This window comes from Podarcis liolepis, assembly GCF_965112155.1.
Source record: "Podarcis liolepis genome assembly, chromosome: 18".
Taxonomy (NCBI): domain Eukaryota; kingdom Metazoa; phylum Chordata; class Lepidosauria; order Squamata; family Lacertidae; genus Podarcis; species Podarcis liolepis.
Window position 1 is genome coordinate 9,937,930 of NC_139572.1, and position 20,337 is coordinate 9,958,266.

Genomic DNA, 20,337 nt, shown 5'->3' on the forward strand with positions numbered 1-20,337 from the left:
GAGGCGCGCGCCCGACGCCTCAACCGCCCCCTCCTGACAGGCAGCGCCGTCGCTGAGGGCAACTGAGGACAAGGCACGCACGCGCAGAGGCGAGAGCGCGCGCGGGGGGCAGGAGGTTTCGCTCGCGCACGCGCGGTGTCGCTCTCTCCTCAGAAGCGCGCTCTCTCTCTTCGGCCGCCCGCGCCCCTTCAGCGTGCCTCTCCTCAGCGCGCACGCGCGACCCCTCACATTTTCCCGCGCGCCGCGCTTTTCCTTACTATTTTATTGGGTATGTCGAGGGAGAGAGAAGACAAGCCCCGCCCACTCTCGTGGGTGGCCCCGCCCCCGCCCGGCCACCCGCCTGCCTACTTTTTTTTTTAATTTGGGGGTAAGCTGAGAAGCCCCGCCCACTCTCGTGGTTGGCCCCGCCCCCCGCCCGTGCGCGCCCCCTCCGTGCATTGTCGTGCGTTCGCGCTTTCTCTCCCTCATCCGCCCGCGCGTGCGTCCTGGCCTTCCCGGCGCGCGCTCCCGCCCGCGACCTATCCCACCACCACGATAGTAGCGAAACAACCTATGGAAAGAACATTGGTTGGCATCTCCCGCCCGCCCGCTTTCCCTTGGCGCCCCTGTTAGCTTGGCCGCCGTTGCCCTCCTCCGCGGCCCCTCCCTTCCCTGACGCCGCCGGGCGTGCGAGGGAGGGGGGGGGCGAGCGGCCCAAAATGGCGGCCGCGTCGCTCTTGGTGCGGCTGACGAGGCGCCCGGCCCGGCGCGAGCGACGACAATAGAGAGCAGGGGAAGGAGCGGCCTCCCCTCTCTGCCTCCCGCCCCCTCCTTCCTCGCCTCTCGCTGGTGCTCCTCCTCAGCCGCCGCCGCCGCCGCCGCCGGTCTAGCATGGTGCGGGTCCGCCGCCGCTGGGCCCCCTCCGCCGCCCCGACCTGACCTCGCCTGCTCCCTCGACGCCCCCTTCGGCCGCCAACATGGGCGAGAGGCTGGAGCTGCGGCTCAAGTCGCCCGTGGGAGCCGAGCCGGCCGTCTACCCGTGGCCCCTGCCCGTCTACGTGAGTGGTGGGGGGGGGGAGGCGGGAGGCCCGGGGAGGGGAGCCCCCCCCGCGAAGGGGGCAGGGGTGGGGGGCTCGAGGGAGCGGACGGGGGGGGCACTGTCTTATCTCATTTTTCTGGGGGGATTCGAGCGGCTGTTGTGTCACCTGGGGGGTTATAGGAGGCTTTTGGTTGTGTGGGGTTTTTTTGTGGGGGGGGGAAGGTTGGTAGTTGTGGGGAGGGGTATTTGGGGGGAGTCTGTTGGGGTTGGGGATTTGATGGGCTGCTGTGTCACCTGAGTTTTTCTGCTTTTCTTTTGAGAGGTTGCTGTATGCGGGGAGGGGTACGGGGGGGTTGCCATATGGGGTATTTGGGGATTTGAGTCCATTGGGGGGCAGTTGTGCTGATGGGGTGGGCTTGCTCTATGTAGGGAGAGATTTTGGGGGAGTTGTCATCCGGAGGATGTGTAAGTTCAGGGGGGCTTGCCGTAGGGGGGAGTTGGGGAGAGGGATTTTGAGGGGTTGTTATATGTGGGGAGGAGCGTTTAGGGGGTTGCCATATGGGGTATTTGGGGGATGTGTAAGTTTTTTGGGGGGTGACAAATGGGGGAGTTGGGGAGTCGGATTTTGAGGGGTTGCTATATTGGGAAGGGGGGTGTATAAGGTTCAGGGGTTGCCGTATGGGGGGGGGTTGGGGGATGCAGTGTCAGTTTGTAGGATTATGTGGGGACGAGTTGGGGAGGGAGATGGTTACTATATTGGGAGTTCGGGAGGGAGATTTTGGGGGCTGCTATGGTATTGGGGTTATTATTTGGGGGGACTTGGAGAGGGCAGCTTAGTTGGTTATAAGGAGGAAACATGCTTCATAGAGGCTTATTCTATAGGGGTGGTTTCTGTATCCTCTCTGGGGGCTACAATGGGGGATGTTTTGTGGTAATAAATGGGTGTCTAGGGGTACCCCATTAGGGGGAAAAATCATATGTTGTGTGGAATAATTTGCTGCCTATGTGGCTAGGGGGGTAGAGAGCAATTGGAAGTGTTAAGAAGCAGGGGGGGGGGAGAGAAGGAATGTGACAAAATTATGTCAGGAACTCCACTGTGCAAAAACATGGGAGGTGGGGGGCTATGTGAATGGGGAGTGCTTTGCCTCTTGAATGGGTTGCATTTGGGGGGGGGCTGTTATATGGGGGAAGTTTGGCTGCTTGGAAATGGAACTTCCATGGGGGGAACTTCTCTGGGTGAATTTGGGTTGGGGTTATTACACAATGGGGCTATCCAGAAACTGTGTGTGTTAAGTTCGTGGTGGTGGGGCCTTCCTGCCAGGGCAGGTATTATGTTGGGGGGTGGGGGAACGGATGTGGGATCCAACTGGATGTTTCTTAGTGAGGAAACAGAGACTGTTATGCAAAGGGCAAGGAGGTCATACATGCCGTGTTTTTCTCTGAAGGTCGCCCTTCACACCGAACGCTTCACACTCTTTATACAGACATGTGCATTAGAAATTGGTTCAGCTCCCCAGAGCTACTCATCCACATGATGTCTCACTTGGACTGCATCAGCTCCTCACTCCTGCAGAACTCTGTCTCAGCATTCTACGTGTTCCCCTGTTAAAATTTGACCCCCCTTATAATGCCAGGTGGAGTGGTGAACTGTTTGTACCCCGAGGGCCATGTTACCTTCCCTGTAATCTGCCGAGGGCCACATACCAGGGGTGGGTGGGGGCAGAGGTGAAAGTAAGAGGAGCAATGGATGCAAATTTTGCCTTTTGTGCAGGACATGAGGCACACACACTACCACACAAGCACCTTCTCCAATATTTAAACTTTCCTGTCCTCAAAACTTTTTCCTGGAGATGATCCTGATGTGAAATTAAGCCAGTCTGACTACAGGGCTCAGGGGTGTCTTTGCCACATTTGCCCTTTATCCTTGAGTGCTTTCCTCTGTTCTGTGTGCTTTTATGTCTTCCCCCAGTGTTTTGATCTTGACTTTCCCCCCTTCAGAAATCCTCCACAAGGAAACCTCTTCCATTTGAATCTCCTGCGCAGAACAGCTTCTCTGGGGCTGAACACACACCACCCTCCCCTTTTCTGATTCTCAACTCCTGACAAACTGATCTCTACTTCCTTGCACCCCCTTGCTGTCATCCCTTCCCCTTCCGGGCTTGCCTTCCACACACAGCTTGGTACATCTTCCTGTGCGTGCTCCTTGCTTCCTGACTTGCTTGCAGTTTGCCAGGGACATCTAGCTTAGATGGCTTTTAAGTGGAAAATTAGACACGTTTCTGGAGGGGAACGCTAGTCATTATGCTTACCATGGACTGACTCTGTAAACATGTGAGGGTTTCATATCTCTGCACTCCAGTTGTAGGGGAGCAGTGATGAGATACGGCTTGTGTGGCGTCTTCTTTGCCTGGTTCTGGCATGAAAGCTTCCCCCTTTCTCCCATGCTTTTGGCCCTCAAGATTTAAAGTATTTGTGGCCTCCTTTGCTGAGACAGCATCTCCTGCTAGACCTGCCTTTCATTTCTATAGATGTGGGGTGTGTGTGTGTGTGTGTTGCAATTGGCTTCAGTGTTTCTGTTAGGTTTGTAAGTTTGAGTCATTTGAGTAAAGTTGCTGATAAATACATAATACACCAGGGCTGGGGAACCTTGAGATGTCCCCCACCCCTTGGTAAAATTGACATTCATTGTCCCAACTGCTTTTATCTCTGCCCACCACTGGCAGGAGGAGGAGGGATGGCTTGGGCAGTTGCCCAAGAGATAAAGAGATCCTCCTGCTGCCGCCACCTCTAGTGTAAATAGAAACTCCTCCCTGCCCTTTATCATCTTTGATAAGATATTTTTGTGTGTGTAGATTGTTTGGAAATCTCCCCCCTGCTTCTCATTAACCCCTCCCGTTTGCGGTCAGATGCTATCCTGGTGTGGTGTGTTCATTAATTAAGTGTAACCAAAACATTTATTATTATTATTTTGCACCCAGTAATCTCCTTGCTTTAACCTCCCAAATCCTCAGTTGACCCACTGAATGCAACTGTCACTGGCCTTGCTCTCTCTGTCCTGACCCCATTGCTCAGGACACGGAGCTGTTGCCTGCTTGGTCCTTTGCCAACCTTTCCTGTTCAGCTCTCCCCACCCTATCTTGCTCCCCCACATACACACTCTTTTGAGTCCCAGACATTCTTTGCGTCCCAGGCCAGCCATTTCAAAGTAATCCTACTTTTCCTGTTTGTGGATGACTCACCCACTTGCAGATACTCCTCTAGGTCCACACCCCAAACATCCTTCTTGCCTCCTGTTCCTCCCTTTGACACTTCCACACCTCGCAATCCTTTGCCTGCTGTAATGTGTGCTCTTGGAGAGGCGTGTTTCATCTGTTTCCCAAGAGCATTAAATTATTACGGGATAATTAAGGGTTTCCCCTTCCAGACTTCTTCTTCGTCCAAACCCAAATCCAGTGTTACATGCCTCCTTTCCCCCAACATTTGGACTCAGTCACTCATTTTGGATAAGCTGCTGCAAGGAACAATTAATACTCTGTGGCTGCATGGATTGTGCAAAACTGATATAAAGGATTAGGTTCCTTTTTTGTTTCTTCAGCGCTAGGTAACAGGGCCCTTCTGTTTTAGGGAGGTGATAAAGCGCAGAAAAACGAATTAATAGAATTAATTAGCTGTGTTTTCTGGAGTGGCTTTGGATTGAGACATGAATTGTAGAGTTGGAAAGGGATCACAAGGGTCATCTAGTCCAACCCCCTGCAATGCAGGAATCTTTTTGCCCAGTGAGGGGCTCAAACCCACAACCCTGAGATTAAGAGTCTCCTGCTCTACTGACTGGGTATCCCACAGGATATATGGAAATGCTTGTAACTTTCTCATGATGTTGTTGTTGAATAAAAAGCAACCCTAAGGTCATTTTCTACCTGTGGGTTTTCCACTGGTTGGAAGAAGATGTGCAGTGGGGACGAGGAGCGAAACGCGGGACGCAGACTTAAGTAAAGAATGTTCCTCAGTTCCTGTTCCTTCATGGAAGAGACATGCCTGCAAATTTCTCCCCGCTGTGATCCATGTTTGGTTATTTTGGAGCCCGCTGGCGATGACGCCTCATTTCATTTTTGCAATGGTGCGTCTGTGTAGCATTCTAAACATCTCACAAATGTGGCTGCCCCCTCCCTCTTATGAATAATAGTGTTTGGGGAGGATCTAACCCCAGAGAAACAACATTTTTGGAAGTATAATATGGTGGGCGTGAAAGAGAGAACCGCTTCTCAAAAGGCTGCTGTGCTCAGCATCTCAGCTGGGTGAGAGGACTTGCATTCTCTTGCCAGAGAATGGGCCTCTTCTTCTTCCTCTTCCTCCTCCTTCTAGCTGGCATGGAGCTTATTTGAGTACAGTATTTCTGTGGCCTACGGCATTTCCGTCAGCTGTGTTTCCATGCCTTTCAGCGGTTAAAATGAGGCAGGGTCCCACATGCCTTGTGGAGACCCGAGTGGCTGAAAGAGATCCGCACTGCACAGGTCAGCTGTTAAGTGTGTGAGTGGTTGAGGAATGACAGTTTGTTTGTTTTTAAGGAGAGAAGGGCAAGCCCCGCTGCACGCTGATGTTAGCCTTGGCTTTCTGTCATCTTGGTGCTGTGGATACTCCGGTTTCCAAAACATCCTGCCCGTTTAGGAGGGCGCGCTATTTTTGATCGTCTTGTTAGGCTGTTCCCAGGGAGCAGTGCATGGTGGTTAATGTCCTCTTTCCTGTTTGGGCAGCTCTCTATGTTCGTGTGTGTTCCTAACGCTTTCACAGAAATCGAAAGTGCAGTTGCCTCTCTGCTTAGTTTCTTTTCATCACTGGGTTTTTTCAAGCTTGGTTTGCACAGAGTAATAAATCTCATTTCAAAAGACCATCTCATTTTGTTGACATTCCAACCTGATGCATTTTTTTAAATTGAAACTTTTATTTTAGAGCAAAATCTGGCTGTGGGGTGGAATTAAGAATCTGTAAAGCTCTTTTTGTTAAAGATTTTTTTTTAAGTGTGTGTAAGTCCCCTAGAACAGGCACCCCCAAACTCGGCCCTCCAGCTATTTTTGAGACTACAACTCCCATCAACCCTAGCTAACAGGACCAGTGGTCAGGGATGATGGGAATTGTAGTCCCAAAACAGCTGGAGGGCCGAGTTTGGGGGTGCCTGCCCTAGAAAAATTATATAGAAAAATTTTTGGGTTGCATGCAGTTAATCAGACTAGGCACATTGGAATTAATAGGTCTAAGTTAATCATGCCCATTAATTTCAATGGGCCTTCTCTGAGTATGACTAATATTGGAAACAACCTTCTATTAATGATATTTTAAATTAATGTATAGAATAAATATTATTACTGAGGATGCTATTGGGTTGTAGTACCCAATGACTCCAAGTAGATACCCTGAAATAAATGGGCATGCCTAATTTAGGCCCATAAATTCCATTGTGTCTGCTCCGAGTATAACTTAATTGGAGACACCCAACTGAAACATCCTGAACAAAGTGAAATTATGGTACGCCCTGAAAATCCACATCAAATAAACCACACATCTAGTGTGTATATTTCCCATCGCCTGGAAAAGTCTCCCAGGGCATTCAGGAATCAGATCCTGCAAATCTGGGGGGTGGGACCCTTCATAGTCTGTCCCCCCAACCCTGCATGCAATCGGGTTGGCTGCCAGTCCAAACCTTACCAGGAAATGGCCTGACTGCGACAATGGGGTAGTCCCAGTCAGCACCACCACCCCGCAGCTCAGACCACCCCGCTTTCTGCATCCGTGCCAAATCTAAAGCCCTACAGTATGCATAGGTGACCTTTGAGAGAGCCCCAGGTTTCCATGGTGCCCGTCAGGTCCTGTTAAGGTGATCCCACTATGGACCTCAAAGCACTGTCCTTGGGTTCTCCATCCCACCTTTGCAACCTCCTCCTCTGGTTCGAGTAGAGAGATGGGTGGATAGTAAACAAGCCGTCTCCCTGTGCTGCCTCTGTGGCCTCCAGCACCAGATACGAGTCCCAAAGTAGAAGTATTACCTGGTGGGGGCAACAGGACCATAGTGAGCCCCTCCCCTGCGTCCCAACCTCTGCTGCTCCTGCGCCAAGTACCCAGGCAGACAGAGCTGACTCAGACTCACTCTACCCTGCTCACCCACTCAGGTTTCAGTCATGCCGGTTTGGCCCCCTTGTCGAAGTGTCAGTCAGACCAACCCTTGTTCCACGGCCTCCGGAATCTGGCACTAGGAAGGCATTTTCCGCTTGACCTTGGTGGTGAACGCTGCTCCGTTAGACCTGCTTTCCACGGCTTGTTCCGTCCTGTCCCCTCTTAAAGCCCTTACCATATCCCGTGATGGTGTCTTCCAGGTATAAGTCATGCATTGGGCGCATGTGTGCATAAGTGCCTTCTTCTCGCCTGTCTCTGCGTCTGTCGCCCTGACCTGCAGCGTTTCCCCCGCTGTGCATCCAAAGCCGTTACCGAGATGAGGGGCGTTGCAGGGATTCCGCAAGGCTTTTTAGAAATCAATCCGCTTTGGACAGCACTGTTAGCTAGCCTGCTGACATATAGTCAGCTGTAAAAAATAGATAAAAATAAAATCCTCTCCTCCCCGGGCTTAGAAGCTTTGTGGCACCAAAGGAAAGAAGGGTGCCCTTGTGGTTTCAGAGCTGAGGTCTCTGACGTCAGCAGACTGTCTCTTAGTTTCACTGCTCTGTTTCCTTTGCTGGAGGTTCAAGTAGCAAGGTGGGAATTGGTTCTGTTCGAGTGAAGCAGAGCTTTTGGGATTGTGGTATGGATGGAGTGCTGGATTTTCGGTCAGAGGAGACCTACTCAGCAATTGAGATGTGTGTGTGTGTTGGTAGAGTATGAGACTCTTAATCGCAGAGTTGTGGGTCCCTTTCAGTTCTACAGTTCTATGATTCTAGGTATTTGGGTGTTCTCAGTTGGGGGGGTCTTTAAATAAACCAGACATTAATTTTATTTATTGCATTTATTTGGATATCACCTTTTTATCCCAAGTTGCTCAAGGGGGGGGTGTACATTGGTGTTCTTCAACTGTGGGCCCCATGATGTTGTAGGGCTGCAACTCCCATCCTCCACTTCTAGCTTAGCCAATAGTCAGGGATGATGGGATTTGTAGTCCTACAAAAACCCAGGGAACCAAGGTTGAGTAACACCAGTGTCCAAGGTTTTCTTCAAGTCCTTATAATCCCCACAGCGACCCTATAAGGTACCTTAGGCCGAGAGAGGCAGTGACTGGCCCCTAAGGTCACCCTTGTGGCTGAGGGAGAGATTTGAACTCTGGTCTCTGCCAGGTCCTAGTCTGGCACCCTGACCACCACATCACAGCGGTGGCTCTTTCCGCCCTGCTTAACTCAGCAGCTCTTTAACAGAGGAGCAGAGAATCAGTCCTTGAACTTTGTCCCTGATATGTTTGCGTTCTGCCAGAAAGTTATCATTAGGGGTGTGCGCGTGTGCGTGTGCATGCTAGAATTTATCAAATGCAGACATGGGGAGGAGGGGGTCATAAGTTCTGCAAGGCACACTCAGTTCCCCTTTCCAAGGCTACCCAACCAGAATACACTGAAGAAGAAAAAAAGCGCAAATGCTGGATATGCAAAATAAGGTTATGCATGCTCAGCCTATTTGCGAAATTTACTGGGGTTGCAGCATTTCAGCTTCCCCCCAATACAGAAGTTGTGGTTTTCAACGTTACACACCTTGCATTCAGCTTGCTCTGATGTTTAACATTGGACTTACTTAGCTATATAACTGCAGTGAAATTTCAAAGAAGGAAACAGCAGCGCGCCACAACAGTGTAATTTTGCTTATGAAGTATGCATCTGCCCACCCTTGTTAAAGAGGCTCAGCCACTCCTACAAGCAGAGTTTGGGGGATACTTTATTGCACCTTTCAAGGCTCTTAGTCCATTCATCCATGAATGCCTTGTGTCGGTGGCCCCCACCTTGTTGCTGAAATTAGGCCTGAAAAGGGGTGCCTGTTGCAGCTGATAGCTTCCCCTTCCCACAAGCCAGCGTTCGAAATTTGCCAGGCGCATTTTGCTCCTGGTTATCAGCCAGGGACGCGGGTGGTGCTGTGGGTTAAACCACAGAGCCTAGGACTTGCCGATCAGAAGGTCGGCGGTTCGAATCCCCGTGACGGGGTGAGCTCCCGTTGCTCAGTCCCTGCTCCTGCCAACCTAGCAGTTCGAAAGCACGTCAAAGTGCAAGTAGATAAATAGGTGGGAAGGTAAACGGTGTTTCCGTGCGCTGCTCTGGTTCGCCAGAAGCGGCTTAGTCATGCTGGCCACATGACCCGGAAGCATGACACACGTACGCCGGCTCCCTTGGCCAATAAAGCGAGATGAGCGCCGCAACCCCAGAGTCGGCCACGACTGGACCTAATGGTCAGGGGTCCCTTTACCTTTACCTATCAGCCACTTGCGACCAAGTGAATATGCCAGGATGGCGCCTGAGGTCTCCCCCATCTGGGGATCATTGGACCTGAACTGTTTTGGAATTTAAATTAAAAGCATTTGCAGATGATTTAGTAATCACAGTAGATGAGCCAACGACATCTCTCCCAATACCCTCAATACTTTTAGAGAAAATAAAGGAATTTGGGCGGGTGGCTGGATTTAAGATAAATAAAGGGAAAACTAAGATGATAGTTAAAAATATGACTGAGTTGGAAAAAAGAGAGTTAGGAGTAATGGCGTACATGGAGATTTATAAGAAAGTCAAATATCTAGGAATTTGGCTTCCAAATAAAAACCTGAATTTATATAAAGATAATTATGAGAATGGAAGACAGGAGTGCCTGGTGTGCTCTGGTCCATGGGGTCACCAAGAGTCGGACTCGACTAAACGACTAAACAACAACAATTGTGAGAAAGTGTGGATTGAGATAAAAAAGAACTTGGAAGCTTGGAATAAAATGAACCTTTCCCATTTAGGTAGGATAGCAGCAATGATGAATGTCTTGCCAAAGATGATGTATTTATTTCAATCAATCCCGATAATAGGCAGTGTTATATGCCCAAGAAGTTACAAAAAGATATATCAAAATTTGTCTGGAGTGAATTGTTGTCACTTGTCTTTAGTTCCCCCACTGCCCTGCTCAGAGTTGGGAAGAATATTCCTATGTTATGAATGGTCTGAGTCACCATTACGAAAAAGAGGTTGGAATAGGCCAATAGAGATGTGGACTGTCCTGGGATTGAGTGACTTTTCTTATTTCAGTTCTCAAAGTTCTTAACCTGGCTCAAGGTTTTCCTCTGAACTAGCCAGATGTTTAAGTGAGAATCCATCACAGTCAGTACATCATTTGGAAAATAAGATTTTAGAGCCATCTTACCCCAAAAGGGCAACTAGGCATTATGTTTTGGCACCTAGCTTATATATCTGAGTTTCTAACACCACCCCCAGCCTGAGATTTTCCTCCAGGTTGAATGGTATAGAGATGGGCTCTCTGGCCAGTGTTGGTTGTCATGGCTGGGGCCTGTTTAAAATTGAAACATGTCTGCGTGTTTGTACGTTTATACCCCGTGTACTTTGGGATGATAAATCTAGAACTGCTGCCTTCACAGCTGGATTTGCATAATTGCTCAGCTGCTGCTGGTGTCACGATGTTCAGAGCTCGGAGGGTGACGTGAAAGCATGTATTCCCCCCCCCCCTTCATATTGCTAATTAAGGCATTGGGAGGACAGAGCCTTTGGTGCCCCCTCCCACTGGCTTTCATGTAACACTGAACGTGTGACTCCCTCTTCTCCCCACCTCCCTATTTCCTGAAAGGGAACATGAAGGGTTTTTTCCTCTCTAATGAATCAACAGTGCGTAGTTCTTCTTATCTGGGTAAGATGAATCGTGCAGAGTTTGAATAATCCTCCCTAATTTCCCCGCCCCCTCAATGACTCAGAAAGTGGTTTTTCTGAAGCTGACCTCCCCTCCCCACCCTTTGCATTTGTGGCTACAGCCCTTATAACAGCAGTAGTTTTTCTTTATTTTCAACTTGCTAGGAGTCCTTTGCAAACACTCTCATTGCTCCCTCCTTACATACACTCACTCACACCCAGCAAAGGTGAGCTAGGAAACAGGAGCGTAAACTCCTAGAGATAAAAAAAAAGCTTTTTTGGAACAGGGAGGTCTTAATAATCAATTGAGCAGAAGGTCAGTTTTAAGCGGCATCCAAGATCTGCTGTGGTCCTCAAGAGCAGAATTGGTTCTGGAGGGTGGATGTGGCTTAGGACCGCAGGAAGTTGTCTCACACTGAGTCAGAGACCGTTCCTCATCCTTGCTCAGTGCTGTTTACACTGACCAGCAATGGCTCTACAGCAGGGGTACCCAAACCTTTTTCAATGAGGGCCAGATCTGATGAAGTGAACATGCACGAGGGCCGACCAAAGTTATTGACCTTTTTTTAGGATTGAAGTTCTTATCTCAGCCCTTCCTGGAGATGCTGCCTCAGATCTTCTGCATTCCAAGCAAGTGCTCTCCCACTGGGCTGTGGCTTTCCCCATCTTAGAATGGCCAGAAAGGTGCCCATGTCCTTCTCTCCCTCCCGGCCCCGTAAACTCCACTTGCCCTGGGCTGACGCTGCGGGAGGGCAACAACTTCTCTGGCTCAACAGATGTTGGGTGTTAGCCTTCCCCAAACTGGCATTCTCCAGGTGTTTCGAACTACAACCAGTGTCAGAAACTCAGGTGCACAGTATAGTCCAGGCATATCCAACTCCCGAGAGACTGTGATCTACTCCCAGTATAAAAAACCTGGCAGTGATCTATCCATTGCCATTGGAGGGGGGGAGGAACGTGCGTGGGGTGGATTGCCCAGAGTTGTTGAGCTTTTTCCGGAGAGGATTGTGTGAACAATTGCACAGAGATTTTTGCTTTCCCCCTGTAACTTTTTGTACATGATAAGGATCTTGCGATCTACCAGGATCAGCCGGGGGTCTACGATCTACTGGTCGGACGTCCCTGCTATAGTCCAATTGCCAAATGGCACCTTAAACCTCTGGTTGCAGTCACTGTGACGATATGTCTAGTTGTCACTCTACCCTTCTGAAAAGTGATGCTGCTTTTGAAGCCTAAGGATCAAAATTGTTGCAAAATAAACAAAACAATTGCTAACGTACCATTTGTGTGTGTGTGTGTGTGTGTGTGTGGATGTTTTATACTTTAGCAGAGCAGTTTGTAAAAGTCTTGAACGACCTGTGAATTGAACTGGAACCGAATTAGTTCCTATTCAGGGGCAGGGGAGGAGCTGAGTCAAATTCCTTTTTGAAATGAGTGTACCAAGTTTGCTGTGTCGCTTTTTGGGTGGGTGTTCCTCCCCTCCAGGCAAGTGAGTGAGCAGCCTTGCTTCTTAACATTTTCATTAAAGGTTAACCACAGAGATGAGTAAGGCCCGGTGTTAATGACACCCTTCCATGTAAAACCCCACAAGAGAGAGAGCGTGGGCAGGCGTCCCAGTTGCCCTGAGTTAGTCACTCAGTGGCTCATGGTCGGCCTGGAATCAGGGGGCCATGAGGGGGAGAGCCAACTAACTCACTTTTTAATTCCGCCTTTAGATGTTTCTTAAAACTCCTGCCTGCCTAACCGTGGTTATCACCCAGATCTTGCCGGTTTGATATCAATCTGTATCTGCCCTGGCCTCTAACGGTGTTCCCAGGCACTACTGGTTTTTTACATTTGGAAATAAGAAAAGGCCTTGGCCTACTCCAGGGGTCAGCAAGGTTTAGGGTTCACTCCATTGGAGATCGCTCCGTGGGCTGGATCACGCGCGCACCCGCAATTTCTGGCATCTGCGCCTGCGCAGACGCAATTTCTGGTGCCTGCGCAGACGTGATTTTTGGCGCCGCGGAAGTGAGTTGCCGTGCTGCACTGGTTTAGCTCAGCGTGCGGGGACTTGCTGAGTGGGCAGCTCAGTTCGGGGGCGGCTTGTGGGCCGGTTAAACGACCCCCGTGGGCTGCTTTGGCCCATGGGCCTTAGGTTGCTGACCCCTGGCCTACTCAGTCCCAGGGGATCCTCCCTAAATCTACAATATGTTCACCTGCAGGTCCTGCTCTTGGAGATTGTACGTTCAGAGGGGGGGGGTAGCGGCTACTCGAGACCGGGGAATGGGGTGCCTCTTTGGTTGTGGGGCACCCAGGCAGTGTTATAAACTCAGATATATAATAAGCTAGGTGCCAAATGGCTCCTTGAGCCAGGGTTACAGTCGCCAAAATAGAATGTCTTGTTGCCCATTTGGGCAAGACGGCTGTAAAGTCTTAATTTCTGTATGATGGGCTGAGACTGATTGATTCTCAGTTAAACATCTGGCTAATTCAGAGGACAACCTTGAGCTCGCTTAATAGCTTTGAGAACTTAAAAGAGGAAAAGTCAGCTTGATCCAGTGATAGTCTGCATATATATTGGCCCATTCCAATCTTTTTTTCTTAATGGTGACACAGACCATTCATAACACTGGGGTATTCTTCACAGCTGCGAGCAGGGCAGTGGGTTGGGGTAAGCGAAGAAACAATAATTCACTATCTCGTTGTTTACCACTCCTGCTCAGGCTGCACAGAAAAAGCATTTTGGCTCCAGAAATTCACTCCAATTTTGCAGATAATATATAACTGACAGAATTTTGACGGAGCCTTAGTGTGTGAAAACAGTCCAGTTCCAAGGATCCCCCCATGGGGGAGAGGTCATGTGCCATCCTGGCTCCCAGGCATCTTCACCTGGTCACAAGGGACTGATAGCCAGGTGCGAATTTCAAACACAGCCAGTCACTATTGGTTTTTGACTTTTCATAAGAAGAAAAGGTATTCTACCTTCAGAAGGGAGGTGAGTGGCTGGCAACTCAAGAATGTGGGTAAGGGTGGCTTTTTGGTTATGGGACACCCAGGCCTTGGAACACCCTCCCCAGTGAATATTGAAAGGTGCTCATGCAAGTGATCAGTGAGAGACAACTGTTCCTCCCACCTGCTGGGAGGGGAAAGAGGGTAGAGAAAGTGTGTGTTCCATCGTTCAGCCTGGAAACCGAGGTCCAGCACTGAGGGCCTTCTGGCGGTTCCCTCACTGCGAGAAGTGAGGATACAGGGAACCGGGCAGAGGGCCTTCTTGGTGGTGGCGCCCTCCCTGTAGAACACCCTCCCGTCAGATGTCAAGGAAATAAACATTTGACTTTTAGAAGACATATGAAGGCAGTCTTTCATAGAGACGTTTGCAGTGTTTGATGTTTTACTGTGACGAATGTTTTTAATTTGTTGGTTGTGGTTGTTGTTGTTGGAGAGGTGCGTGTGTTTGTGAGAGAAAAGAGGGGCAGCCCTGCCCACGAATGGAGTGCAATTTTCCAGCTGATTAGCCCCAAGGCCCTTGACAAAGCGAAAAAGGGACTCCACCCTGCCTTAAACTAAAAATAAAAATAAAAATATTAAAGATTTCTTAGTTTACAAAAATCCGTGCATTGTCTCTTTTTCCAGTTGTGTTTTCTACAGATCAGTTACATTCGTTGTGAGACATTAGTGTTGCATGCACTATTAGGTTGGGAAGAAAAGGGGGGGAAACCGTGAGGAGGGTGCATGGGGTCGTCTGCCTTACACTTTTGACGCCTGGATATTTAAGATGTGAAATGTATGATCTAGCTGTAAGTTTGAACTGTTTCACTGTTGCTTGAGTTTTGTCATTACTATTATTTGTGTGTCTTTCGATAAATAAATACTGGGCTGTGTATTATGTCGTAAGCCACCTTGGAAACCCTGGAAGTCAGGAGATAAATATTTGGATAAATAAACGAGGTTTCCCCCTAGCGTACTGGTTAATCTGTAAGCCTGGTTTACAACCTCCTCCTTGGCTCTAAGCCAGGAGGCGGTGGCTGCACTTGGCCAAACTTCAGAGCCTGCTTTGCAAGCAGAAATGTGTTGTGTGAATGGTCGCCACTCTTACTTTGTGTGGATTTTACTTGGCGTGCAATTGTTGCGGCCTAGGCCTCCTTGCTTTTCACAGCCTTTTGTGCAATTCTCTCCATCCCTACTTGCGTACAACAGTCATGCCTTGGGTTACAGACGCTTCAGGTTGCGTTTTTTTTGGGTTACGGACGCGCCGAAACCTGGAAGTACCAGAACCGGTTACTTCTGGGTTTCGGCAGTCATACATGTGCAGAAGCGCTAAATCACGCTATGCACAGAAGCACCGAATCGCAACCTGCACATGCGCACATGCGGTGCTGCAGGTTGAGAACGTGCTTCCCGCACAGATCACGTTCGCAACCTGAGCGTCCACTGTACTGGGATAGCCAATGAAGTGCCCTCTAGCAGCTGTTCCTAACAAAAAGGTTGTTTTCTGCTGCTCCAGAGAAGCGGACACGGAGCAATGGATCCAAACTACAAGAAAGAAGATTCCACCTAAACATTCGGAAGAACTTCCTGACAGTAAGAGCTGTTTGACAGTGGAATTTGCTGCCCAGGAGTGTGGTGGAGTCTCCTACTTTGGAGGTCTTTAAGCAGAGGCTTGACAACCATATGTCAGGAGTGCTCTGATGGTGTTTCCTGCTTGGCAGGGGGTTGGACTCGATGGCCCTCGTGGTCTCTTCCAACTCTATGATTCTATGAAAAATGTTAGAAACTCAGATATGTAAGATAGGGACCAAAGGGATCCTTAAACCAAGGCTGCAGTTGTCAAAACGGAATGCCTAGTTGCCATTTTTGGGCAAGGCGGCTCTAAAGACTTACTTTTCAAATGATGGACTGACTGTGATTGATTATCTGGCTAGTTCAGAGGACAACCTTGAGCCGGGTTAAGAGCTTTGAGATCTTAAAGTAAAACAGTCAATTGATCCAGGGGTGGTCCACATATATATTGGCCCATTCCGACCTCTTTTTCTTTATGCTGACTGCTCCTGCTCAGGCTGCACAGAGAAAGCAATTTGATTCCTGAAATTCATTCTGATAGTGGAGATTGATGGATTGAATTCTACAGGAATGGGGTATTAGTGTGTGAAAACAGTCCTGATCCAAGGATCTCCAGGCATGCACCTTCAGATGGTGGAGACGTCAGGCGCCATCCTGGTGCCCAGGCATCTTCACTTGGTCGCAAGTGTCTGAAATCCAGGTGCAAAATGCGCCTGCTAATTCCAAACACTGCAGCAGCATCCAAAGGACCCACAGGTTCCCCATCTCTGCAAGAAGGAAGTTTATGGAAATGGGTCCTCTTTGGGCACAGGGAAATTCGATAGCATAGAGCTAGCCTTTTAAAATAACAGCCGCAACACATGCATCTACTAGGAAACATTACTTTTGATCACGCCCCTGGCCCAGTTTTCATTTATCCGTATTTGCAAATAATGAGGGGTTTGTAGAAGCCAACGGGCCTTGGTGATCCGCCAGCCAAAGTGGGTGATCTCTCCTTCCAGACAGTTCCTGAAACCACCTTCTTTTCTTTGTTGTCGTTTCAGGACAAACACCACGATGCTGCTCACGAAATCATTGAGACAATTCGGTAGGTGCTAAGCAGCAGTCGATCTGCATTACAACCAGATATTTTCACCACACCCCTCTGCAGCTTGTGGAAACTGGGAAACCCATCTGCCAGTAGTGATAGTGACACTGTTCTTGCTAGGATTTTCCTTTTTATATCCTTGCTCTGTAATCACAGCTTCCTGCAACATGGTGCATGTTTTACCCTGAATTAAAATAAAAACCCGGTTTTGCCTAAAACACTGGAGGTTTGCCTTATAACCAGGTCAGGACCATACCGGGGTCCCCAGACCAGTATTAGCCAGTGTGGGGCAAGTGCCTTTCATTCCCCAACTGGGAATAAGACTATGAGACTATATCTGTCTTGAAAAGGGCACATGCTTTCGTAAATAGTCTGAATCAAAGCCGCCATTGACATCTTTGGCTAAGTAGGAGTACAGTATGTTGCATTGTTTAGCTGGTCTGGAGAAGGGAGGTCACATGCCTGCTATTCCAAAGTGACAGGGAGCTGTCATGTTTCTGCTCAGCTTTGGTATGAAGGAATTGGTTCATTTCTTTTAAAGTCACATTTGCCTCCCCTAGAAAAGGACTGAAGGTGTTGGGCGGTCAAAGCATTTTCTGCCCTTGAGCTTTGACCAGGATTTCCCAACTTGAGTCCTCCAGGTGATTTTGGACTACAATTCCCATCATACCTGACCACTGGTCCTTCTGGCTAGGGATGATAGGAGTTGTTTCCCAAAAACAGCTGGAGACCAAGTTTGGGAAACCCTGGCTTTGACCCTTCCCTTAAAAACCAAGTGAGATCCTACTCAGAAATCTCAGTAAAAGGTCTGGTTTAAACAAGAACCTAGCATGCTGTCTTCTACTGAGCCAGACCACTGTTCCATATCACACCTTGGGAGAGGGACCAGTCATATCTGGTTCTTTATAATCACAGTGTGCATAGATGGAGATGCGGGTGGTGCTATGTTCTAAACCACCGACCCTCTTGGACTTGCCAATTGTAAGGTCGGCAGTTCGAATCCACGCCATGGGGTGAGATCCCGTTGCTTTGTCCCAGCTCCTGCCAACCTAGCATTTCGAAAGCATACCAGTACAAGTAGATAAATAGGTCCCTCTGCGGCGGGAAGGTAAACTGTTTTTCTGTGTGCTCTGTAATCACAGCACTTGTCACGGTGTTCCCTGTGCCAGAAGCAGTTTAGTCATGCTGGCCACAAGACCCGAAAAAACTGTCTGCAGACGAACTCTGGCTCCCTTGGCCTGAAAACAGAGATGAGCACCGCACCCCATAGTTGAATTCAACTGGACTTCACCGTCCTTTACCTTTTATCTGCATAGATGGCAGTATACTTTATTATTGAATTTATATACCGCCCCATACCTGCAGGCCTCAGGGTGGGTCACAGGATAAAATCAGAATATAAAACCACAAAATACACAATCAGACGAGACAGACCTAACAGTAGTAGCCACCTTTGGCCTTTTGGGCTGCCAGTGAGCCCCTAACCATTTATTGTGGCTTGGGACCAGGCTGTCTTAAAGATATTAAAAATGTCACTATGCAAAGCTTCCCTGGGGTCCTAAGATCCTCAGGTGTGCACCTCCACACTGTCCTTTGGAAGGATAATATTAAGATTTTCCTTTGGAAACGGAGGTGCAGGCCGTGCTGACCACAGGGTTGCTGTCAGGGCAAACTTTATTTGAACTGCTGGCTCTGCGTTATGCTGTGATGTATTTTAAGGATTCTTGTCAACCGGGTTTGTTGTTACTGCTTTGTGTGTTGGGAGCCGCCCCGGATCCCAACTTGGGAGAAAGGCAGGATATAGAAACAAGCAAACGTGACAAAATTATCGGTGTGTTTGGGGCAGAGGTGGACTTGCCAAAAGGAGGAGGAAATGATCTACTGGTGTTATTTGCATATTTATTTTACCTACACCCTCTTTTCCTTTCAGGTGGGTCTGCGAAGAAATTCCAGACCTGAAGCTTGCTATGGAAAACTATGTTTTAATTGACTATGATACTAAAAGGTAAGGCTAAGAGTCTCCTTACTTTTCATTACTTTCCTCCCCCATGGCTGCCCCTAGAAGTCATCGCTGGACTCACAGCGCCAGTCAGCCCCAACCAGCACGGCAAATAGGGGTGATGGGAACTGTCGTCTTGGACAGTGTGGGGCTGGGCTAGATGACCTCTGGGGGTTCCTTCCAACTCCACAATTCTACGAATCAGTGGCTCTCTCTTCTATTTTAAACCAGCTCCAAATTCTCAGGTGGTGATATGGGGGGCAATGGGGGCTGCTGCTGCTGTCGTGTCCCTTTTGTTGTAGATTCACTCTGGAAACTGGAAGCTTTTGGCAAGGGGATTCTTCAGCTGTTCCATGTTTGAGAGAGCTTGATAAAGACAGTCTTTCTGATAAGGGCTCCTTTCCTGCCCTGCCCTTCACCCCCCCTTCCCTTGCCTCTCCCCTGCCCTTTAGTCCTTTGAACGGTTAATTTGTCCTGTTCACAAATGTAAACAGGAGGAGATTTTCCTGCTGCTTCCATGTCCTCCTTGCAAGGATGCGAAGGGAGGGGTCCTCCCCACCCCCTGGGGTCTTTCCAAACAGGCCAGGGAGTGTCCTGGGTTATCCCCCCCCCCACAAAGTACACGTGAAAATAGAGATGAAAAACTGCCTTGGGCGGAGGAACCCACCTGGGGTAGAGGGGGAAAAAACCCTCTTGGGTTGTTCACTGCAGGAGTTGATGAAGAGGCTGAAATAGCTGAGCAGCCCTGATTTCTGCTCTCCTCTCTCTCCCCCTCCCTCCCTTGATGTTTGAAATCTGATTATGCAATGGGGCACGTGACTTCCCCGTGCTGCCCCTCCTTTCCCTATCTCCTGTCCTGAGTTGATTCTTTAATCCTGGTTTTAAAAAAAAAGAAAAAGAAGGGATTTTCAGACCAGCCAGGCGGCCCTGTTCAGCAAGTCTCTTTAGAGCCCAAGGAGCTGACTTGCAGCAAGGCTCAGTATCGCTTGCACTGACTGGCAGCAGTTCTCCAGGGTTTGGGGGACAGGAACATTCTCGTCCTTACGTGGGGGGTGGGGGCTGAACCTGAGACCTTCTGTGTTTAAAAGGAAATGCTCTGTTGCTCAGCTGCAGGCCTTCCCCTTAATTTTCCCATCCTCTGGACTCCAAATAGCCTCACATCCTTACTCCATTTAGCCCAGTATCGTCCACACTGACTGGCAGCGGCTGTCTAGGGTTGTAGACAGGGGAGCCTGGGAGAACAGAGCAGGTGCTCTCCCATTGAGTTATAGCCCCTCCCCATTAAACAGGAAGCAAGAGTCCAGTCCTCAACGTTCAGAAGGAAGGGCTGATTTAACAACAACAACAACAACAACAACAACAACAACAACAACAACAACAACAACAACAACAACTTTTATTTATACCCCACCCTCCCCAGCCAAGGCCGGGCTCAGGGCGGCTAACAACCAATAATAAAAACAAGTTGTTTGAATACAACTTAAAAACAAGATTAAAATACAGCATTAAAACATTAAAATGCAGCCTCATCACAGGAGGAGAAAGGGAAAAAAGAAAAAAGAAAGAGGGAGGGAGGGAATCAAATTGGCTCCAAGCCAAAGGCCAGGCGGAACAACTCTGTCTTACAGGCCCTGCGGAAGGAAATCAGATCCTGCAGGGCCCTGGTCTCATGAGGCAGAGCGTTCCACCAGGCCGGAGCCAGTGATGATAAGGCCCTGGCTCTAGTTGAAGCCAATCTAACTTCCTTAGGGCCCAGGACCACTAGGGTGTTGCTATTTATGGACCTTAAGGTCCTCCTTGGGGCGGTCCCGTAGGTATGAGGGTCCTAGGCCGTGAAGTA

The 20,337-nt window shown here is 49.1% G+C and overlaps 1 protein-coding gene across 6 annotated transcripts in view; it reads left to right on the forward strand.

The window, feature by feature from the left end:
* The first annotated feature begins 661 nt into the window (after positions 1–661).
* Positions 662–20,337, forward strand: part of DOT1L (DOT1 like histone lysine methyltransferase) — a 73,628-nt gene continuing 53,952 nt past the window's right edge. For all 6 annotated transcript variants that reach the window (XM_083483595.1, XM_083483598.1, XM_083483600.1 and 3 more), the window contains exons 1-3: positions 662–1,037; positions 16,455–16,498; positions 18,429–18,503. In XM_083483595.1, the coding sequence (XP_083339721.1) occupies positions 957–1,037; positions 16,455–16,498; positions 18,429–18,503 (200 nt within the window). In that variant the 5' untranslated portion in view covers positions 662–956. The remainder of the gene's footprint in view (positions 1,038–16,454; positions 16,499–18,428; positions 18,504–20,337) is intronic.